Raw genomic sequence first — 21,734 nt, 5'->3', positions numbered from 1 at the left:
TGGAGTAACGATGAACTAACCACGGTGATGATGGCATGACTGTCAGGATATCACGTAATCTATACTACGTAGACGTCTGCTGGACTACTACTATATGACGGTAGCTTAACTGAGTGCTCTAATTACTATTCATAGCTATGTGTGCTATAGTTGTGAGCAGAATTAATTACGAGAGACTTAAGGCTAGTTATTCTGCAGGCCAAGTGGAGACGGAATCGAAGATGGGTAAGCCGATAGGTTATTGACTAGTTATGGCATATCGCTGTTTCCATTCCATTTCATTTTATCGTTATCGCTGCGTGTCCGACATCGGGGTAACCGGGTTGATACCAAGAATACTGCCCCAGTTTACTGTTGTATCTAGATTTCATGTGAAATATTTTTATCCAATTTTTATTTCATTTCGCTATTTTTTTTGTTATTTGCAATTGTTCGTCTATGAGATCGTTATGGTACTAATTGATTTTCGTAGCCCGTTTACAGTCCCTTGGCCTGCTTCGCCTCCGTCAAGGCTTCCTTCAAGGCAGCAATGGCCTTGTCGACGTCCGAACGGTTGGGATCCGTGACGCTGACGCCCATGTGTCCGAAGCGGATGTACTTGGTGGCAACCTGCTTGTGCAGACCCGCTGCAAAGATGACGCCGCGCTTCAGCAGTCCCGGCAGGACGTCCGGGGGAGCCAGACCCTCCGGCAGCCAGATGGCCGTCATGGCGTGGGCCTGGTTCTCGGGCTTGGAAGCGACCTGCTGCAGACCGAGATCGGCGACAGCAGCCTTTACGCGGTCGGAGGCCTGGGCGTGGATGGCGTAGCGCTCCGACATGGGACGGGCAGTGATCTGGGAAAGAGTGGTGTGCAGAGCGTGGACGAGCTGGGTGGGAGGGGTGGCAAAGTAAGAGGGCTTGAAGTTCTCGTAGTTCTGCATGATAGGGAGCCAGTTGGCGATGGAGGCGTAGTAGGAGGACGGGGGCGTCTGGCGGGTCTTGAAGGTGTTGATGGCGCGGCCGGACAGCATCAGGATGCTGAGGCCGGGCGGGCAGCCGATGGCCTTCTGGCTGGCCGTGAGGACGACATCAATGTCCCATTCGTCGAAGGCAATCTCTTCACAGCCGACACTGCAGACACCGTCGACGACGACCAGGGTCTGGGGGCTGACGCGACGGACGACCTCGGCCACGCGCTTGATGTCGCTGAGGACACCGGTCGAGGTGTCGACGTGGGTGATGGTAATGATCTTGTAGGGCTTCTCCTTGAGGGCCTGCTCGATTTCCTCGAAAGAGGGGCGTTCACCGATGGGAGCCTTGAGCTGGGTGGCATTGGCGCCGTAGGTTTCCAGGCAGGTAGCGAAGGAGTCGGCAAAGTAACCGGTGTGCAGGACCAGCGCATTCTCACCCTTCTCAATCAGGTTGGAGGCCACGATATCCCAGCCGAGAGTACCGCTACCGGAGATAACGAAGGGCTGAGCAGCAGGGTTGGAGGACTGGAAGAGTTTCCGGACCATGGACAGGGTCTCTCCGAAGGTCTTGACGAAACCGGGGGCGACATGGCTCTCACTGGAAGCCAAGAAATTGGTCAATGAGGGGCTGATCGGAGGAAAAAGGACGAGGACGGGGACGAGGACGAGGGGTATTTACTTACGCGTAGTGAGCCATAGACTGGAGGACAGCATCGTCGAATTCAATGGGCCCTGGAATCAACAGGGTGGGATGAGGGGCTTGGGAGGACATTTTGGCGGCGGGGGATGGGGAGTCAGTGGGAGAGGAAGGAGTCGAAGGAGTAGAAGGGGAGGTAGTAGGAGTGGAAGCCGTGCGATCGAGGGGTTTATATTCAATATCGTCGGGAGCCAGCGAGTTCCTCTCGGTCGAGAAGGGGGTGTTAAGCTCCGGCAGCGGGAGTCGCTGATCCAGGTGCCTGGAAATCAGGCTCAATCGCTGCTGGGGAGTGCGTTTGGCCGCCAGGGTTGCAGAGTGAATCGGCTCTCGACGGGAGAGAGCCTGCGGGGTAAAGGGAAAAGGATAACGATAACTCTCTTTTGCCTGTGATGGAGGGTGGAACAACCGTGGGTTTCCCTCGGGGATCGCCGGGCTTGGATGCAGTAATGCTGTGTAAGTACTTAGTGTGTGTCAGTTAATTCCAGGCACTCCCTATGGCCTTCTTTCTTCCTTAGTGCAATGGTTGATTCCGGGTGATTTTATGCGATGGTGAGATTGGAGAGGTTTTATGGGAATCGGTTTTTAAAAAGAACTCGGGTTTTGGGGGAAAATCGATGTATTTCCTCACGTTCAAAAAATTTTCCATCCCCCTTTCCATTTCCATTCCCCTTTTTCCCTTGCATTCTATCGGCCGGAAGACGCCATTGTTCTCCAACCGGGCGGACCCTTCCGTCCCACGATTTTTCTCCGCGATCAGCCATGGCTGTCTTGACTCATACAAATGACATGACTAAGTGAGTAAGTCAGTCAATTAGTTCACTAACTAGTTAACTAGAATAGTCGATTGTCGTGGTTCATCTGCGCGATGTGCCATTGTTGATTTACTTTGCATACTTCTCGGCAAGTTGGAAGTTAGATGTTGTCTCTCTACAAATGAGATCAATCAGAGCATCTCAGCGACAGCCACAACCGGCGCAGTGACCCATACTTGCGCTGTCCTTCTTCACTGCAATGCCCATGTGGGCGATCTCGGCCAGTTTTCTCAAGATTCATCCTGGTGACTAACTAGATACTCAGATGTACCATCAGTCAGCATGGTTCGCCAGGTTTTGTCCTCTCATCAGGAATTAGTGAACACCCGGAGCAGTCCAGGCCTGAGGACTTCACAACAAATGATTCTTCGGCCCATAGCAGCAAAGATGAGATTTTCTTGATTTTTGGCCTCGCAGATGTCTGTAGGAAGGTGCAAACATAGCTGTCCGGATCTGCTGGATAGACAATATCCTGGTTGCTTACGGCGCCCACATGCTGTCGTGGAGGGGTGCTGTTGGTCTTCGATTCGATGCTGAGGTTCGGGGAGCCTTGGTTCTCTCTTAAGTGGGTCTGAGCCTCCAGCTGGGCGACGACGTGCCATCCATTCCATGCAGCTTGTCCTTGTTCTTTTTTGGATCATCGAAAGAAATAAATAGCTGTCCTCTTCAACGTCCCTGGCTTGGAACAATTAAGCGGGAATACTTCTCGGTTTACTGTTTGGAATCCCCCAAATCTTCTACCCCACTCTTTTACCCCTCCATCGGAACATCACAATGGCAACCCAAGAGGCCAAACCCGCAGTGGTCTGCGTTTTGTAGGCTATCCTCCCCCCGGATACATCAGTACTTTCTCAAAATGATAGTACTAATTCGCAACCAGCTGTGGCTCCTATCCGGGCAACTCTACCAGCCATCTGGAAGCAGCTCGTGCGCTTGCGCAAGATTTCCACAAGCACAATGTGCAACTGGTTTACGGTGGTGGTACCGTTGGTATCATGGGAGAGCTCGCAAAAACCCTGGTGGCATTATCAGGACCGAAGTCGGTCCAGGGAATTATCCCGCAAGCCTTGGTTGAGGTCGAAGAAGGCTACAAGGCCTCGGCATCGGACGCGCAAAGCAAGGAAGGCAAGGCTGCTGAGCGTATTGTGGACCAGTCCGTACAAGAATCCAACTTCGGCATGGTGACGATCGTCCCCGACATGCATACCCGCAAAAGATTGATGGCCCAGAAGGTCCTTGAAGGTGGTCCTGGGTCAGGATTCGTTGCCCTTGCTGGCGGATTTGGCACCATGGAGGAACTCATGGAAATGACTACCTGGAACCAGCTTGGGATCCACAAGGCGGGCATTGTCCTATTGAACATCAACGGCTACTGGAACGGAATTCTACAGTGGATCCAGACCGCTGTCAAAGAGGGCCTGGTGAGCCCTGAGAATGCTCGTATTATCGCGGAGGCTACGAAGGCCGAGGAGGTTCTAAAGATGTTGAGGGAGTATCAGATCAGCAGTGACCGTATGGCGTTGAACTGGGGGCAAGAATAAGCGGCTGTTCCTAGCCGGGTACTCAGCAATTTCTCTACCAGCGTACACGATATAACCTGGCACCGCGACACCTCTAAACTATATAGTCATGAGTACTAGAATCGTCGCATGGAGGCTCCTATAATAGAACGAACCATGAATAGTTGTCAAACCAAGTGACCTGCAGAGGCTAATCCCAAAGGGACTGTAGGATAGGGCTTAGGGCAGTTGAGGGTGGCAGGCATCCATCGGCGGGCGTCCATAAGCTTTCCCCGCGGAGCTCCATCGCGCCGGAGGAGCAACTGATAGTCATACGTAGCTTAATTTCCCATTTCCGTTTCCATCACCGTCGCTGTCTGCTGCCCGCCTACTACTATACTTCTCGCCAATCACACTCCCAAGATCACGCCCACTTGGAATGGGCCTTGAGTACTTGCTTGCTTGCTTCTTCTAGGATGACTTCCCGCCTGGTTCTGGTCATTGGTGACCTCTTCATCCCCGACAGAGCCCCCGTACGCATCCCCTCATCCCTTATCGCATCCTCGCAGGTTGACCTGTCTGCTGACTTGTACTCGCTAGGACCTCCCAGCCAAGGTGCGCACTATTGCTCCATCCCTCTTGATCCTCCTCTCTGTCTTTCAATCCCCCGTTCTCGATTGACCCGCGCACAGTTCCGGAAACTCCTGACGCCAGGCAAGATCGGCCAGATCCTCTGTCTCGGCAATCTCACCGATCGGAGCACTTTCGAATTCCTCCGACAGGTCGCTCCAGACTTGCAATTGGTCAAAGGCGACTTCGATGTCGATTCCCCCAACCTACCCCTCTCTAAAGTGGTGACTCACGGGAGTCTCCGCATCGGATTTACTCATGGCCACACCATCATCCCGCCGGGGGACGCCGATGCCCTTCTGATCGCTGCCCGCCAGATGGATGTTGACATACTGCTATGGGGTGGAACCCACCGCTTTGAAGCTTTTGAACTGGAGGGAAGGTTCTTTATCAACCCGGGAAGTGCCACCGGTGCCATGAGCACGGGGTACTGGCCGGAAGGGGAAGAGCCGACACCTAGTTTCTGTTTGATGGATGTAAGTCGCGCAACTCCACGGGGTTCGCTGCAAGACTCGGTACGTGCTCTATGCTAACACAGGATTATAGATCCAAGGCGATGTCCTCGTGTTGTATGTTTACCAACTGAAGACGGACGCCGACGGGGTTGAGACGGTCGCGGTCGAGAAAGTATCTTACCGCAAGAACAATATCCCTTCTTCATGAGTTGACGCTTTATAATTTCTTATTGTACATACATAGAACCAGGCACGATAATGATGTTCTTCTAACCTATGCGGCTGTTGTTCATGTTGAATTAGTTGATAGTGATGTACGGTTGCAATCTTTTATCTGCCCTGAACATACCATGTCATGTATGGCAGTAACTAACATATGTCATGGTCTAACTGTGCAAGAAGATATCCTACCCAAGGAAATGATAGGTTCCATCGGCATTGATACTGAGGTCGCGGTAATTGCTATGGAGATTGACAGACCTCTTTACTACACAGTGGCTATTTTGGGATAACGCTGATGTCCCCGTACTATTAAATGAAGAATCAGATAGTTAAAAGTCTGCAAATCCTGAGAAATAAGTACGCGAGGATGGTCTGAATGCCAACATCTGTAAATGCGACAGGAACTTGCCGAATCCTAGGGGCTCAGGATGATGTAGAGCGGTACCGACGGGAGTTGGTCCAATGACAAACCTGCTAGGCCGGAAAGAGCAAGCAGTGACTTCGGCGTCGATCAACGCAAGCATCACATTTGGTTTCTGCACCCTCCAGTCACCTATCACCTATCTTACTTTCTCTACTTGAACAGGTCCTAGTTTAGTTCTAGGTGCCAGTCCTTTCTGTCCTTCTCGGACCTTTTATTTTTCCTGCAGCTTTCCCTCCCCCCGCCCACTAGACCAGTTCCGCGGAAGCTATCATTGCCGCTTGAGCTTTCATTGCGACCCAGCGACGTGGTAAAAAAAAAAAAAGACGCGACTTTCTCTACACCTATAATCATAATGGCTACGGAAGAGAACGAGATCAAGGATGAGCGCCTGCAACACCAGGAGGAGGCCGGTGATGATGAGGTACGTTTTGACTGCTTGCGCTGAAAACCCAAAGCTTGATGCTTTCTTTTGCTTGTTTCTTGGCTTGCTTCTATTTGACTTGGCGATTTGTCTTTCACTGAATCTAGCTAACGTGACCTTCTTTTTTCATGACTTATAGGAGGAGATTGCGGCGATGAAGAAACGGGTAGCCGAAATGGAATCCGAGGCAGCGAAGCTACGCGAGATGCAAGCCACGCTTGATCAGCAATCGGAGAACCTGCGTGAGGACAAAGAGGAGATCGACGCTCGGAGTGTCTTCGTCGGCAACGTGGACTACGGTGCCTCTCCCGAGGAGATTCAGGCACACTTTCAAAGTTGCGGCTCAATAAACCGTGTCACTATCCTGCTGGACAAGTTCACCGGCCAGCCCAAGGGGTATGTTGCAGCGCATTCATTTGACAGGCTGGGGGGCATCATATGCTGATATGATTTACAGATACGCCTATGTAGAATTTGCGGAACCCAGTTTAGTGGCTCAGGCCCTTGTCTTGAACGAGAGTGTCTTCCGCGGCCGGAACCTGAAGGTAGATCGCATGATAGAGGCCATTGATCGACTGAATGATACTAATGCTCGATGCTTTACAGGTCGTTCCCAAGCGTACCAACCTGCCGGGCATGAGCCGCGGTCGTGGACGAGGTGGATTCCGCGGTGGTGGCCGGGGGTACCGTGGTGGATTTGCGCCCCGTGGAGGGTATCGCGGTGGCTACCGTGGCCGGGGTCGCGGCTATGCGCCCTACTAAGGGCCTGAACTGCTTGGAGGCGAGGCATGCGAGCGAAGTTAGGTGCAGACTCGACGCGGCATCGCGATGGAGACATCCGGTGCGAAGCGCAGGTCGGGAACTGAAATGCACACATCTCTCTTGATCTAGTGAGAATCCTCTGGAGTTTATGGACTGGGATGTACTTTGTATGATAACCATCCGGCAATCTCGGACTACGCCAGATGGGTGGAGCACTGAAGTCGCTTGTTTCTTGTTGTGATATCATAAAGCCTACAGAGAATTTGCTTTGCGACAGGAACCGTCAAGAAAAGAACTAGTCAAGAGGACGGGACATTTGGGAATTACGTCTTGGAACAGACAGCATAATGGAGCTGCTGTGAGTTAGTTCAGCACAACAAAAGGTGTGGTCTATAAAAATATGCAGTAAAGGCAGCAAGGCACTGGAATTAGCCATCCCAATATTATTAGTGTAAGTAGGGAGTAAGGACGGGAGGAAAACAGGGATTAACGTCATGAAAACCAAAATAATAAAAAGTAAAAGAAATCCACACCAATGAAGGACGGATAACCATCCAAAACAGCCCTACACTAAAACTAAATCACTTAGTACTTTTAAATCACTATCGGCAAGGCCGGCATGATGTCGCATTTTGAGAGGGAAATCAACCATCAAATCGTAAGCGGGAAAGGGGAGGTGCATCCAATCTCCGTCAGCAAGTTGGGAGAGTCTAGAAGGCCGACCCATGCGAGGCGCTGACGAGTTTATTCCTCAAAGCGGAGCAAAGCGAAGAGAGAAGAGGGAATCATATCGCTTCTTTTATTTTAATTTTTTTTCCTACTTTTTATTTCTCTTTTTCTTCTTTCCTCCCTTGGGTATTGCGCCCCACTGTGCTTGTGTAATGGACTGTAATGGTGTGAAATATCATTCATTGATTGGTAAGTTTTAAGTTGGAAGAGAATGAAGAAGAGGCAGCAGAAGGGGGAGGGGAAGTGTGATTTTCCATGGAGGGAGATAGGAGAAAGTGGGAATGGGATGGGAAGAATCTGGCTGCCTTGAGGGGAGGGATATACATATTATCGACTACAGTATGTGCAGAGTTGTGAAAATGCAAAGTAGGCATCTACTTAACTATTTTCCATTCAGAGTATCAGTATTGAAAAGTGACGCGGGGCTGCGTTTTTTGGGCGGAATTCCGGGCAGCCCAAAAGCGATCGGAGGGAAATCATCAATATCTAGACTAAGTCTGGACTCTGTAGTGACGGTAGCACAATTACTAGATTACGGGTTAAATATCAGATTGAAGCAAAGAACAAGCACTCTTCACGGTTTATACCAGTAGAGATCAATTTACATCTTGCTGCCGGTGAAGAAAGAGAAGAGAGTCGTGCTACTTCCTACTATCATCACTACTACTTACTACTTGCCTCTAGTACATACAGAGACTAGACAAGTTGTGCTTAGCTGCTTTGACGTCTCTAGTTAGTTAGTTAATTAGTTACTACTAGTTAGTCGCTCTCCTTCTCTTTCCCTCCCCCTCCTTTCCCTTTCTCGCCACGACCATCGGAACAAGCACCAGAACAAAACCCACAGTTCTTCCCTCTGATTGTTGCTGGAGCATTTCGTGGACTCTTCCAGACGGGCTTCGTTCCCAACTAACTTGACTAGCACACAACCGGGAACCCGTTCTAGAGGAAGAAGATCCGCCTTTGCCCGCGCCAACCTCTCTGGCTCCCCTCCCTGTGCCCCGGGTCAAAGTCCCACGACTTTCTCTCTGCCTGGCCTGCTTGACTAAGAAGTACTACTTGACTTAACTTGAGTGAGTTAGGTTAGTGAAGTGACTTACTTAAGTAACTTACTTGCTTGGTGGCTGCACCTCCCGGTCGAACCCCTCGCGGCCCCGTGATTGGCTCCCAAAGCGCAACGTCAGGACTGCCCTGCTCAGCCCCAAACTGGCAGACTGACTGACTGACTGGAAGACACTAAACTACGACTTACTGCCCGCGCCTCCTCCATCTAAACGCCTTTACTCGGCCCGTTGGTTATCGTCACTCTCAACTTTTATTGTCCTTCTCTCTCTCTTCCCCCGTGCCCACCTCTCTCCTCTCCCCTCGCTCTCCACCCTCCACCGTTCGCTTTTCCCTTCAACCCCCCCTCCTCTCCTCCCCCCACGACTTTCGCCTGACGCCACTTTCCTCCCGCTGCTGTTCGGTGTCCGTGCCTGTCGACGGCGGTGGATGCGCACGCCGCGATTTACCTTTTGAGGCTTATCCGGATCGGCCGTTTGCTGCACTTAGAGGCGCGTCACTTGTCTGCCTGTTCCCTTCCTCCAGGATGGGTTCCAACCTGCCAGCGTATGTGCATACCTCGGATTCTCCCCTTGCGTGATGTCTTGAACATCAGAGTCGTTTCTGTGTGCGTGCGTGGTGCTACTGGCAGGATGCTAACCATCGATGACTTGCAGGCAACCAAATCTTCGGGTCACAAGTAAGCTTGATTCGGCGGCGGATCCTCAAGGGTCTCGATGGGATATGGTTGGGACGATTCGAGACTGACTGATTTGTTCAATAGTTATCGCAGCGGATGGGTTATACAAGCGCGATGTTTTCCGTACGTCCCCGCACTTGAATTTATGGATAACTACCAGCTGACTATCTGCGTTGTCGATAGGCTTTCCCGATCCCTTCGCTGTGGCCACCGTCGGGGGTGAACAAACCCACACGACGTCAGTGATCAAGAAGACGCTGAACCCCTACTGGAATGAGATGTTTGACCTGTAAGGACCCGCTGGATTGTCTGTCTTCGTGGGCCGACACTAATCACCGGTCCCATCAGCCGAGTCAATGAAGACAGTATCCTCGCAATCCAGATCTTTGACCAGAAGAAGTTCAAGAAGAAGGACCAAGGTTTCCTCGGGGTGATTAATGTGCGGATTGGCGATGTTATAGATCTACAAATGGGTGGCGATGGTGAGTGACCTGCTTGATGGTCCGCCCCATCTCCCGGTCGTTGATACTGACAGCGGTCTCGCGCCTTGTAGAAATGCTCACCCGGGATTTGAAGAAGTCCAACGATAATCTTGTGGTGCACGGAAAGCTTATTATCAACCTGTCCACCAACCTCAGCGCCCCGATCCCGAACCAGGCCAATGGCCTGCATCGTTCACATGCTCAGTCGTCGACCTCCAGTGGGCTCGTTCCCCAGGTTTCGTCTGCTTCGCATCCTTCCGTCAGCCCAGGTCAGGCCGAGCCGTCCGCCGCCGCGTCGAACGTGTCGCTCCATCCTCAACGAGTCCCCTCAACCACCCGACCGACCAGCACGGTAGGCCCCGTCAATGGCGGCCCCGCTCCCCCTCCAAACGGCCCTCAAGGTTCTCGCACCAATCTCAGTTCCTTCGAGGACAGCCAGGGTCGGCTGCCAGCTGGCTGGGAGCGACGGGAGGATAACTTGGGACGTACCTATTATGTGGATCACAACACGCGGACTACCACCTGGACCCGGCCGTCATCGAACTATAATGAGCAAACGCAACGCACACAGCGCGAGGCCAACATGCAACTGGAGCGCCGCGCTCACCAGAGCCGGATGCTGCCGGAAGACCGGACAGGGGCCAATTCGCCAAATCTGCAGGAGAGCCCGCAACCGCAACCGCAGCAGGCCCATACCCCGCCGGCCGGTGGCAGCGCCAGTGCTGTGTCCATGATGGCCACGGGAGCTACCACTGCAGGCACTGGTGAGCTCCCACCCGGATGGGAGCAGCGGACGACACCCGAGGGACGGCCCTACTTTGTCGACCACAACACCCGGACAACTACGTGGGTTGATCCTCGGCGACAGCAGTACATCCGCATGTACGGACACAATGCCAACGGGGGCAACACGACGATCCAGCAGCAGCCAGTGTCTCAGCTGGGCCCTCTGCCCAGTGGATGGGAAATGCGGTTGACGAATACGGCCCGCGTGTACTTTGTGGATCACAACACCAAGACCACCACGTGGGATGACCCCCGGCTGCCGTCGTCGTTGGATCAGGGTGTGCCGCAGTACAAGCGTGACTTCCGCCGCAAGCTGATTTACTTCCGGTCGCAGCCCGCGCTGCGCATCATGTCCGGCCAGTGCCACGTGAAGGTGCGGCGTAACAACATCTTTGAGGATTCGTACGCCGAGATCATGCGGCAGAGCGCTTCGGATCTGAAGAAGCGTTTGATGATCAAGTTTGATGGTGAAGACGGTCTCGATTACGGTGGTCTTTCCCGGTAGGCTTTTGTCCCCTTCCTTCTAGCTGTGAGAATGGCTGAAATACTGACTGAATAGTGAATTTTTCTTCCTCCTCTCGCACGAAATGTTTAACCCGTTCTATTGTCTTTTCGAGTATTCTGCACACGATAATTATACCCTGCAAATTAATCCTCACTCGGGTGTGAACCCCGAGCACTTGAACTACTTCAAGTTCATTGGACGCGTGGTCGGGCTGGCTATCTTCCACCGGCGCTTCCTCGATTCGTTCTTCATCGGAGCGTTCTACAAGATGATGCTCCGGAAGAAGGTGTCGCTACAGGACATGGAGGGTGTGGATGAAGATCTGCACCGCAATTTGGCGTGGACTTTGTATGTTTGTCCCCAACGATAACATGGATCAATTCTAACGCTGCGCAGGGAGAACGACATTGAGGGCATCATCGAGCTGACCTTTTCGGTTGACGACGAAAAGTTCGGTGAGCGCACTACGATCGATCTGAAGCCCGGCGGCCGGGACATTCCCGTTACCAACGAGAACAAGGGCGAATATGTAGAGTGAGTATTGTCTGCTACAGTTGTTGGCAAAGCTAACGGTAATAGATTGGTCACGGAGTGGAAGATTGTGAAGCGGGTGGAGGAGCAGTTCAACGCATTCATGTCGGGTTTCAACGAGCTGATTCCGGCGGATCTGGTCAACGTGTTCGACGAGCGCGAGCTGGAGCTGCTGATCGGCGGTATTGCGGACATTGATGTGGATGACTGGAAGAAGCACACGGATTACCGCGGATACCAGGAACAGGACGAGGTGATCCAGAACTTCTGGAAGATCGTGCGCACCTGGGATGCGGAGCAGAAGTCGCGTCTGCTGCAGTTCACCACGGGAACGTCTCGTATTCCGGTCAATGGATTCAAGGATCTGCAGGGCTCGGACGGACCGAGACGGTTCACCATTGAGAAGTCGGGCGATCCGATCGCGCTGCCCAAGTCGCACACCTGGTAAGTCTCGACACATCCCCATGAATACAGCGTCATACTAATACTGATTAATTAGTTTCAACCGACTGGATCTGCCGCCGTACAAGACGCACGACGTTTTGGAGCACAAGCTGTCCATTGCTGTGGAGGAGACATTAGGTTTTGGACAAGAGTAGACAGGTGATGGGTGATATTGCATATGACCTCTATCATCGACGCAAGGCAAGACATGGTGTCCGAACAACGTTACGGACTATGCCTGCGAGGAGACGATCCGAGGGTGGACTATCTCTTTTCGTCGATATATTGTTCGGTTAGCAGGCAGGGCGGCAGTGGGCTTAGTGAACTGTATATAGTGTATTATTGCGGCGCCCGCAGCCATTGGGCGAGGTGTATGGAGTAGAATGTCGAATACTATTCACCATGTTCGGATGTTTAGATGTTCAGATGTTCAGATGTTCACCGATATTTAGGTTGGTAGGCAGCCAAGAAGCACAGTATTCTTCCCATTCTCAACACTCGATGCGGAACCAATTTGGTCAAGAGAACCGGTCTGGAGGTCTGGAAAACTCCCAAGTCATGTACCTGGAAAGAGAGTCGTATGTGATATATCATACGCCACCAATAATGGGCGGGTCAATACCTACCACCTGCTTTAGTATCTACTTACTGTAGTACTTATGTCCATATTACTATGTAGATGGAAGATATAAGACTGATACCATCTCCACGACACAGAGTAGTATTCTTTAATCACTCTTTCGCTCCATATATACTATACTACTATATACCCTTCTATCCTACCAGTTACATTCTACCAACTACCAACAAGAGTTTTGAATCAGAGAAAAAGAGAGAAAGAAAACAAAAATGCAACTCAACATCTTCTACCTCCTAACCCTCACCCTAGCCTACCTCTCCGCCGCCACGCCCGCCGCAGAAACAGGCGCAGCAGCAGCAGTAGCAGCAGCAGGGACAGGCGCACAACCCCCAGCCCCGACTTCCACCAGCAGCAGTAGCAGCAGCGACAGCGACAGCGATAGCTCCAGCGCATACCAGCAATGCGCGAAGAAGTATGCCTATGCCCCCCTCTCCCGCAAATAAACCCCCACCCCCATATATATACTAATGAAACAATGACAGTATCCTCGACGCCTGCCTCTCCCAAATGAAACCCCAAATGGACAAATGTTCACAGAATGACTGGTCGTGTCTGTGTACGCAGAGCAAGAATATGCTTACGTATGAACCCTAAACCTACCCTTTCTCTTTCTTCTATATATACCTGTGATACTAATGTATCCTTGTATGAAGATGCTATAACGACTGCCCCTCCGACCCGAACCACACCTCCGCAGACCAACAGAAAATGGAGTATTGTAATGCGGCGGAGGCCAACTCGCTGTATTCGACTTCTACGAGGGTGAGCTCGTCCAGCTCGGTTCAGAGTACCGCGTCGGCGACGAGTAGTAGGACGGCGGCGGCGGCGGCGGCTAGTACTTCTTCTTCTTCGGGGGGTGTTGTTGCTGTGGGAGGATTGGTTTCTGAGGTGGGGATGGGGATGGGGATGGGGTTGGCGGGGTTGGTTGTTGCTTTGTTTTAGAGTGTATGTCTACTTACTACTTGGTAGTATAATATGGGGTGGGTGGGGAGGTGGTGATACTAAGTAGTGAGTACTAGTAGTTGGGTTGGGTTTAATGGGGAGTGTGATGTATGTTAGAATTATATACTAATGGGGAAGGAAGGTGGTGGAGGAGTTAATATGTTGTGGTAGTATGTGTGTGATATAAAGTAGTATATTAGGGTTATGTATTCAAAGATAGAAAGAATATGTGTATTGCTATATGGGTATCTAGTATTCAATCAATAACGAAAATATCTCACAAAAATCGACTGTATGCGTTTCCTCGCCCTCCATGCTCCTACTACCACTGCTCCTGCTGTAAATGTCCCTACGAGCATCCATTGGAATGCTCGTTCGGAGAATACAAAGAATGAGCTTGAGCCGTCGTCGTCGATATCAGTTATCTGCTGTTCATATCACGTTAGCATCATCCTGTACTGTACTTATGTCACCAGGGTAGTGGTAACTTACGCATCCCTCAAACACCCTCGTCACTCCCATCTCATTCCCCTCCAGATCCACCGCCATCAAGCGGAAATATCCCTCCCCTATCAAATCCACCTGCGTCTCGAATCCCTCTTTCGGCGTATACGCAACACTCTCAAACTCATCCTCTCCCGCGCTGGAGTTACTCGCCCGCTGCAGCACCCATCCTGCAATATCCGTCGCCCCGTTCCAGCTCACATATGCCGTGTCACCCGCCTCGTCGACCGCCACATCCGGTGGCACTCGCGGCCTGCCCACCCAGTGGAACTTTTGCGCGCGGTACGACTTGATCCATCCAAGCCAGAAGAAGACGCGCGGCCCCCAGTGAAAGTCGCACAGCACTTCGCCGTCCACAGTGAACTCGGTGTACGCCGACGGCTTGCCCCAGCCGATGAAGACATGGCCCGTCCGGGGAAGCACCTGCAGGCTGCCCTGGGAGTGGCTGCTAAAGGAGCCGGGACTGTCGTAGACATGCAGTGTATTGGCTGTCCAGTCGTCGAAGTTTAATTCGATCATGAACCCCCGTGTGTGGTCTCTAGTACTTAAATGCTCGTGCGCTCCGTTGTCAAGCAGCGTGATGATCGTGTCGGACTGCCAGCGTGCGTCATGCTGCCAAGTGATGCCGGTGGCGGACTTGTCCGGGGATATGTCCTTGAAGGTGTTGCGTTTCCCGCCCAGCACCCAGAGGATCTCGCCCCAGGGGCTGATGCAGGTGACGGTGTGCATGTAGCGGGACGACACAAGGTAATTTCCATTGGGGTGTTTGTCGATGCTGTTGATGTGGAAGAAGTCGTAGGCGTCATGGGCTGTTGGGGCGGAGCCCTTTTCGCCGAGGGGGTAGTAGGATTCGTCGATGTCGTAGTAATCGCTCGCTCGCCATTCGAATAGCAGCTCGCCCGTCGCAATGTCTATCTCTTGGAAGAGTCCGTCGTAGATCCAGCCGTCTTCGGGTCCGTCCACGGAGCTAAGGTCCGCCTCGCAGATGTCATAGATGGTCATGAGCGCGGTGCCCTGGTCGGTGATTTTGAATTCGTGCACGTCGCCGGTGAGGCCATTGGCGGGGGATACGATGTAAACGACGTCGTAGGAGGAATTTAGCTGTCACGGATAAGCTTCGATCGATGCCAGTCATGCAGATAGCTACCCACCATGTAGTATTGGCCGAGTCCGCGCGTGCCATCGTCATCTCCCGCCCAGAATGTCAGATAATCCTCCCCCATGTAGTGTTGGACCTTGAGGTCCATGATCTGGCCGAATTCCCGTTCGATCCACACCAGATTGCCCTGGTTGTCGTAGACCAACGGCCCCGGGTCTGGGTATGAATGACCGCGAGGGCTGAGAAAGACGTAGCCCTCTTCACATCGCGGGTCCCAGCGCAGGACATTGACCTCGGGAGACTCCTGGTCAAAGGACTCATATTTCAGCGTGGGATGAGGTCCCAGAAAGCCCAGGTCATACCAGAGGCCATGCCATGAGAAGGCCGATGCCAGTATGGGCCACAGGGCCCAGAGAACCAGCAGCACGGCCATCTACGGCAAATTGAGAAGCACGACAGGGCAGGTAGTAGTCGATGGAGGAAGACTAGCCTGCCAGAGGAAGAGAAAGTCGTGCATGGTGACGGAGAAAAAGCCATACGCTGCAAACGGAGAGAGCGAGTGGGCGGGCAGTTAGGAGGTGGGACAGAGCATGACGCGGATAGTCGCAAATCATGGACCGAAGCCACCCAACGAGCGACGGGAGAGAAGTTAGCCGGGCCCCAGACGTTCGTGTGGATGCAGCGCTAGACTGGAGTCGGATGACAGATTCGTAGGCATGTTGGCATTTCAGGATAAATTGGTGAAGGCGGATCCACTGGTGGCAGCGCTAGTAGTGGAGAACCACGCGGACGGACAGTGGAAAAAGCCAATTATAGTGGGATGCGATGAGGAGCATCCAAGGATTCGGAGTCGGAGAACCTTATCGCGTCGGTCATAATGAGAAGCACGGAATAGATAGAAAGTGAGTTGAATGAATGTCAAGTTCTGAAAACGGATGGCGTTGCGAATGCAGCGATCCTCAGAGATAGTATGGAGTAGAGGTGTGTGTGCCCCAACTGGGACAGGTGACAGTAGGATACGTATGCTATGCACGCCACTGGAGTCGCAGATGGCGAAATGGATCATGGATAATAATATACCAGTTATCAGGCAGCATTAATCTGGAAACCGCGCAATCTCTTTGCTTCCCACCTGTTGCTGCATCCAAGGACCGGTTTGCCATCGGGGAGACAGAAGGGAGAGGGAGTTTCAAAATGCCAACCGAAAACGGAATGCATATGATGCCAAGAATGATCGTATAGTTGAAGCAATTAATGGGGATGTTTCAGTGCCGAGAATGAATCCAGTTTAAATCTAAACCCCTGAATACTGAACTGCTGAATGCGTCTTGGCTGATCCTACTCACGTGATCATAGATCAACGCACTCTCTCTCCATCTCAGGGTCATTGCTACTAGATATCCCCTGACTTGATTTCTAACAAAGTGATGTAAATGCAGAGACATCTTCTGTTGTTAATATCAGGCTCAGAAGGCCCCGACCGGTAGCTACACCGAAAGTAATGAATGAATTCAATATGACCAGATCAATCCAAGACCAAATCATGGCAGTCATCTGCATGCATGACATCTTCACCATGGGTATAATGTAGTCCTTCTGCAGCTTCCTTGGCCCGTTGAAGTCTGGTATGTATCTACATCTCCCCTTGTTCTAGGGGACTTCGTTCCTCCGCGGCCAAAATCCTGGTTGTGGGTCGTTCTGTGGATTCATCAATTGTCGGGGGAACCTTTGGCATGATGCTAAGCACGTATTCGTATTTATACAGTAAGGAGCTTAGACCCGCTTCAAGTTCACATATTTGCGGGGGCCACTACAAAGTAGGTCATAAACATAGTGCTATGCAATTTGGTTCATCAATTCTTGCTTAAATGATTTCATCTACCAAGAAGTAAATATAGATTCCCTAGCTCATCTAGTTTTGGCATAAATGACCCAAAATGGCGATTTGTGCCGAGCCCGAACTAGACGACGTATCTCATGCACGTCAATGGAGCAGCTGATGGCGACTGGATCCTAATCTCCCACTATCACCACCATCATTTCAACCTCATTCAATGATACTCCGTTAATCAAGCAGGATTGATCCTGCGACTGTCCAATCTCTTGCTTCTCCGTCTGCCTTCGGTTGGCTGTTCATCCTCCAATTTTCTCTTTTCCCTTTTCGTTTCCTCTCCTTCCTCTTCCTCCACCTTCTTTCCCTCTGATACCTTCTTATCAACATCATCACTATGACCACCTCCCAACAAAGTATAATGCCTCACCACCAACGCCACCTTTTCCACCTCCAACCCAGACACTCCTTTCACTGTTCCTTCTGACTGATGACCCAATCTCTCCCTCAACTTCTTCACCCCCTCCCATAACCCCCGATACTCCCCCATCGTATACTTGACATTCAACTCGCCATTCAACCGTTTATAAACCCCTCTTTTGAGTCTATCTGCTGCTTCTGCCTCAGCCTCAGCCTCAGCCTCTCCAGAACCAGTGTCAGCAGAAGTAGGAACCTCCTCCATACAAACCCACAAATACACATCATCGCTATAGAACGGTACATCAGCAGTCGAAGCAAGCGACAACACCAAAGAAGCCGTAGCCACTCCCACGCCTCGTAACGCCTTCGTGAGAATATCTAATGCTTCCTTTGGAAACTCATCACCTTCCTTATTAAGTGCTCTAAACGCCTCCCCCGTAGCACTTTTGACTACAGCCTCCGAATTCGAACGTATCAAGCCCAGTAATGCGGGGCGAAAAGTACCATGTTTCCTATTCCCAATCAGTACATCATATCCCATAAAGTACAATAACTACAAAGAGAAGGGGAAATGAATATACATACATCTTCCATTCCACCAACCTCACCAACTCCTCCTTCTCCAAATACCCACATTCATACCCATCATCCTTCTTCCCCTTCGCCCTCGCAGCCACTACCCCCGGTAACCCCTCATACCGGAACCCATCAAGCGACAAGAACTCATCCGCTTCAGTGCGGATATACCCTTCTTGTGCTGCTGATAGCGCGCCTGTAGATGTCCAGGATGATTTCTGCTTCGATTTTGGGGCTGCTGCCGCTGCTGGTTTGCGCTTGATCCTGGCGCTGGCTTTGCGGCGGGCGAGAGATTTCACTGTTTGGGGGTAGGCTTCTAGCAAATGCTGGAAGGTTTGGGGGGATATGGATTGGAGGTGGAGGTCCATTGTAGAGTTTATTTGGTGGTTGGTTGGGAGATAAGATGGATAGATGGATGATGGATGAATGAATGGTTGTGATTGATTGTTTGGGATAACTCAAAATGGAAGAGGAGCTGCGGGAGGGTCTGGCCGATTCCGAGCGGTAGGGTTCTTCCATACTTCTTTCTACTTGCTATCTCAGTTTCCAGTGTTCCCTACAAAATAGGCTATAATTATAATCAAGAATTTAATACAGGCGTCTACTAATCATCATCGTAATCCGCCATCGCTAACTAAAATCATCCTTAAACCCCGGCCGCTCGCAAAATTCCTGACCGCAATTTATCAAGTACCTAAATTCCATACATTGAAAAGAAAGGAGAGTATCCTCATACATTAAACACGTGCAGTTCTATCGTTTATCGTCCGCTAGGCCGGCGCGGACTATCCTTCTTGCCCTTAGCAGGGCTCGCATCCGGGCTCGCAAAGCTCACTCGCTTCTCATCCCGGCTGCGACTCAATGGTCCCAGTGAGGCCGACATGACCCCTTCTTTCTTCTTCTTATTCCGGCGCCGGAACATGCCCATGTCCGACTTGGCCTCCGGCGCCGTCGTGGACGTCGTACTGTCCTCGTCGTCCTCCACTCCAATATGACCGAAATCCTCCTCCGCATCGCCCGCCTCTGACGAGCTAGGCCCAGGACTCTCCGAATCCGAAGCCGCTTCATAATCGTCGTCATCGCTGACGAGACTCGGCGCCTGGTTTGATTCGATTGTGTTTGGGCTGAGGTTGGACGAAGGCTCCGTCCCGTCCATCTCTCGCAGCCCGTCCAGCTGCGGCAGCCGGGACACCGCTCCATAGGGGGATTGGTAGGGAACAGGTTTGGTCGGGGTTAATGACTCAAGGGAAAAAGGTTTGTGACTCGTTTTATCGAGCCCCTTGCGGCTGCCCGGGCGCTGGGGCGCAGTCTGCGAGGCCGTGGTCCGCATGGGTTGCCTGCCCGCACGGACTGCAGCCGCCTTCTGCTCGTGACTCATCGCTTCCGGTGGTGCTACAGACTCGCTGTCTGACTCGCCCTCGTCCGAAGAGTACTCGTCAAGATCCACCGTCGTCTTTGCCTCCCCGACCAACCGATCAAGGTCGAGCCCCACGCCCCGGGACTGCATGAGAGACGACAGGTGAGGGGTGGCGGGCGAGCCCAGGAACGAAGTATGACTTGAAGCGGCAGCGGCAGCGGCAACAGGTGTGCCGCGGCGATTTTCCAACTGGGGACGGGCAGCCGCACGAGGAGTTTCCACCCCGGTCGATGCCCGTCGGCTCGGGCAGGATCGCTTCCGGGGAGTTGCGTTATCGCCCGCCGCTTCAGACGCAGAGGACGGTGTCTTGGATGACGGCTCAATGCCATGTGCAGTCCGGATCAGCGGGTGGACGAACCCGCCTGTGCCTGCTGCACTGACGCTCTCCACCCGGCCGCCAACAACGGCACCAGCCTCGTCGACTTCAACGGGCTTGCCAGACTCCATTGCCGCTGCATCATGGCTGGTGTAATTCCGACTATGTGCAATGCGACAATGGTTGATGAATCCTTGAGTGCTGGAGAAATTGTCCCGACCGCAGTCCAGACATACCAGCTTGACGAGTACATTATCCGACTTTCGTCGAATAAGCATGGGACCCGCCTTGTCTTTAGGCGCTGGGTAACCGTTAGGCAGAGCCTGGAGCTTAGCACTTGCCGAGCCACGCTGAGGTCGTGTCTTGCCAGCCAGCGAGCCCAAATCGCCCGAACTCCCCCGCGTCGTGCGGCCTTCCATCAGAGGCAGCCCACTTAGAGGAGTCTCGGGTTCAACTTCGCCACCGTCGAATCGAGGATCAGGTAGTAGCCATCTAGAGTAGTGGCGAGAGTAAGGACCCTCCACGACACCCCATGGCGCGGGCGACTGCGGCGCAGGCCCATTTTCAGGAGCCCAGACCGCAGCACCCGTACCATTGCTGACCGACTGCGAATAGCCTGCCACACTGGATCCCGGATACGGTATTTCGGCACATCGACGGAGTTGCTCCAGTGCAACCTGGCACTTGGCAATCTCTTGATCAATCAGCCTCAGCTCATTGTGCTTCAACAACACCTCCAGACTCAGCTGCGCTTCAAGGGTCTCGCGCAGCGAGTCCGCGTCGATCTTTGGGGAAGTGCCGTTCTGCTTCGTTATCTCCGAGGTATTTGTAGTCGCGCTTTGACCAGAATGCGACGAATGCGACAACTCCGAGATCGGCTGGGCGCGACCGTCCGTCCCAGCTGGGTGCGACACCGTCACGGCGCTGGTAGCAGGTAGCGAAGGGTCTTGCTGAAAGCTGACGGGTTTTGAGGGCGCATCGTCGGCGCGCAGCTTGGTTGCGACCGGGGCATCTCGAGCGGAGGCGGAATCGCTAGAATCAGAGCGTTTGCGCTTCAACTGCGGTAATGGCAGGCCACCGACGCCCGACGCGGCGCAGTGCGGCGAGGTCGAGAGCATTTTAAGCTCCTCGGCCATCACCTTGTTGCCCCCGATAGCAGAGGACCAAGGAAGCAGGCGAAACATGCCATGCGAGGTTGAGCGCGGAAGAATGTAGAGAGAGAGTCGGATCTGCGCGATGCGACGGGAATGCGACAAGTTAGAGGCGCCACGTAAGAGGCACGGTACAGTCCAAATTTGTTTGCCACGCAGACCCCATGCACCTGTGCATGCAAATGCGATCTAAATCCGGGGGAGAACGATGGGGGGTTGAAATGAAGGAAAATGAAGAGCAGGCAACGAGGGAATGAAGGTTGCCGCCGATCGGTCAGACGTCGTCGTTTGCGACCGGTGGGAACCCAGCAAGGGGGAGGAAAGGAAACACGGGGGGGAAGCCCCAACAAGAAACGGATAGCCGGAGCTCCGACAGTGCAAGCATGCAACAAGGCTGCTGCGCGAGGAAGTAAGATTATTGGATCAGACTGGGGGGAAGGAAGTTGGAAGGGCAACTAGGATTGGTCGAAAAAGGTATGAGGATAGTTATCGATGATAAGAGTCCGGGCTTTCTGGGACCCAAGTTTGAACAGATTAAGTTGGGGGTGGAAGGAACAGGACAGGACAGGAGGGAGCGACCAAAAAGCTGTGAACAAAGACCAGCCGAGTATAATAAAGGCCGGTCGGAGATCTGGAAGACACAGCGTCAAACTATCAAGCAGAACCTAAAGAGGAACCTCCTTCCCAGGCAGGTCACATGCACGCCGGGAAGGGGAGGCCAGCTGAAGCGGATCCACGGCTAGGCAATGC

General features: G+C 52.5%; 7 protein-coding genes across 7 annotated transcripts; 4 read left to right on the top strand and 3 right to left on the bottom strand.

Annotated features, from left to right (window-relative positions):
* Positions 1–385: 385 nt before the first annotated feature.
* On the bottom strand, positions 386–2,161 carry BDQ94DRAFT_150646 (alanine--glyoxylate transaminase). Its single transcript, XM_026767616.1, has 2 exons — positions 1,635–2,161; positions 386–1,549 (listed from the first exon to the last, which is right to left on the bottom strand). Exons 1-2 carry the CDS (start codon positions 1,721–1,723, stop codon positions 478–480), a joined length of 1,161 nt encoding a protein of 386 aa, XP_026622398.1. The 5' UTR covers positions 1,724–2,161; the 3' UTR covers positions 386–477.
* Positions 2,162–3,234: 1,073 nt separating this feature from the next.
* On the top strand, positions 3,235–5,392 carry BDQ94DRAFT_182377 (vacuolar protein sorting 29; the record flags this gene model as incomplete). The annotated part of the gene is made up of 6 exons (XM_026774132.1): positions 3,235–3,275; positions 3,341–3,979; positions 4,435–4,492; positions 4,560–4,574; positions 4,652–5,065; positions 5,136–5,392. 6 exons carry the CDS (start codon positions 3,235–3,237, stop codon positions 5,250–5,252), a joined length of 1,284 nt encoding a protein of 427 aa, XP_026622397.1. The 3' UTR covers positions 5,253–5,392.
* Positions 5,393–5,790: 398 nt separating this feature from the next.
* On the top strand, positions 5,791–7,427 carry BDQ94DRAFT_150641 (uncharacterized protein). Its single transcript, XM_026767615.1, has 4 exons — positions 5,791–6,111; positions 6,251–6,507; positions 6,569–6,656; positions 6,718–7,427. Exons 1-4 carry the CDS (start codon positions 6,043–6,045, stop codon positions 6,871–6,873), a joined length of 570 nt encoding a protein of 189 aa, XP_026622396.1. The 5' UTR covers positions 5,791–6,042; the 3' UTR covers positions 6,874–7,427.
* A 1,760-nt stretch (positions 7,428–9,187) lies between these two features.
* On the top strand, positions 9,188–12,714 carry BDQ94DRAFT_182375 (NEDD4 family E3 ubiquitin-protein ligase; the record flags this gene model as incomplete). The annotated part of the gene is made up of 10 exons (XM_026774131.1): positions 9,188–9,207; positions 9,318–9,340; positions 9,425–9,463; positions 9,524–9,629; positions 9,689–9,822; positions 9,876–11,109; positions 11,168–11,461; positions 11,510–11,647; positions 11,693–12,088; positions 12,144–12,714. 10 exons carry the CDS (start codon positions 9,188–9,190, stop codon positions 12,241–12,243), a joined length of 2,484 nt encoding a protein of 827 aa, XP_026622395.1. The 3' UTR covers positions 12,244–12,714.
* Positions 12,715–12,937: 223 nt separating this feature from the next.
* On the top strand, positions 12,938–13,670 carry BDQ94DRAFT_173891 (GPI anchored serine-threonine rich protein; the record flags this gene model as incomplete). The annotated part of the gene is made up of 3 exons (XM_026772235.1): positions 12,938–13,140; positions 13,211–13,309; positions 13,382–13,670. The coding sequence occupies 3 exons, from the start codon at positions 12,938–12,940 to the stop codon at positions 13,668–13,670; spliced, it is 591 nt and encodes a 196-aa protein (XP_026622394.1).
* A 215-nt stretch (positions 13,671–13,885) lies between these two features.
* Positions 13,886–15,853, bottom strand: BDQ94DRAFT_182373 (arylsulfotransferase family protein). The gene is made up of 3 exons (XM_026774130.1): positions 15,326–15,853; positions 14,163–15,275; positions 13,886–14,098 (listed from the first exon to the last, which is right to left on the bottom strand). The coding sequence occupies exons 1-3, from the start codon at positions 15,704–15,706 to the stop codon at positions 13,931–13,933; spliced, it is 1,662 nt and encodes a 553-aa protein (XP_026622393.1). The 5' UTR covers positions 15,707–15,853; the 3' UTR covers positions 13,886–13,930.
* Positions 15,854–17,108: 1,255 nt separating this feature from the next.
* On the bottom strand, positions 17,109–20,951 carry BDQ94DRAFT_182369 (uncharacterized protein; the record flags this gene model as incomplete). The annotated part of the gene is made up of 5 exons (XM_026774129.1): positions 17,109–17,716; positions 17,756–18,036; positions 18,110–18,557; positions 18,622–18,623; positions 18,982–20,951. 5 exons carry the CDS (start codon positions 20,949–20,951, stop codon positions 17,343–17,345), a joined length of 3,075 nt encoding a protein of 1,024 aa, XP_026622392.1. The 3' UTR covers positions 17,109–17,342.
* Positions 20,952–21,734: the final 783 nt, after the last annotated feature.

The sequence above is a fragment of the Aspergillus welwitschiae genome (genome assembly GCF_003344945.1).
Source record: "Aspergillus welwitschiae strain CBS 139.54b unplaced genomic scaffold BDQ94scaffold_37, whole genome shotgun sequence".
NCBI lineage: Eukaryota > Fungi > Ascomycota > Eurotiomycetes > Eurotiales > Aspergillaceae > Aspergillus > Aspergillus welwitschiae.
This window is presented reverse-complemented; position numbering and strand designations above follow the sequence as displayed.

Excerpts from the sequence above, each read along its gene's own strand:
- BDQ94DRAFT_150641 (XM_026767615.1), top strand. The coding sequence starts at position 6,043 with ATGGCTACGGAAGAGAACGAGATCAAGGATGAGCGCCTGCAACACCAG. Across the intron at positions 6,508-6,568 it reads TTCACCGGCCAGCCCAAGGG|ATACGCCTATGTAGAATTTG; the intron begins GTATGTTGCAGC and ends TATGATTTACAG. Across the intron at positions 6,657-6,717 it reads TCCGCGGCCGGAACCTGAAG|GTCGTTCCCAAGCGTACCAA; the intron begins GTAGATCGCATG and ends GATGCTTTACAG.
- BDQ94DRAFT_182373 (XM_026774130.1), bottom strand. The coding sequence starts at position 15,706 with ATGGCCGTGCTGCTGGTTCTCTGGGCCCTGTGGCCCATACTGGCATCG. Across the intron at positions 15,276-15,325 it reads GACTCGGCCAATACTACATG|CTAAATTCCTCCTACGACGT; the intron begins GTGGGTAGCTAT and ends TATCCGTGACAG. Across the intron at positions 14,099-14,162 it reads CGAGGGTGTTTGAGGGATGC|CAGATAACTGATATCGACGA; the intron begins GTAAGTTACCAC and ends TGATATGAACAG.
- BDQ94DRAFT_150646 (XM_026767616.1), bottom strand. The coding sequence starts at position 1,723 with ATGTCCTCCCAAGCCCCTCATCCCACCCTGTTGATTCCAGGGCCCATT. Across the intron at positions 1,550-1,634 it reads CAGTCTATGGCTCACTACGC|TGAGAGCCATGTCGCCCCCG; the intron begins GTAAGTAAATAC and ends CTTGGCTTCCAG.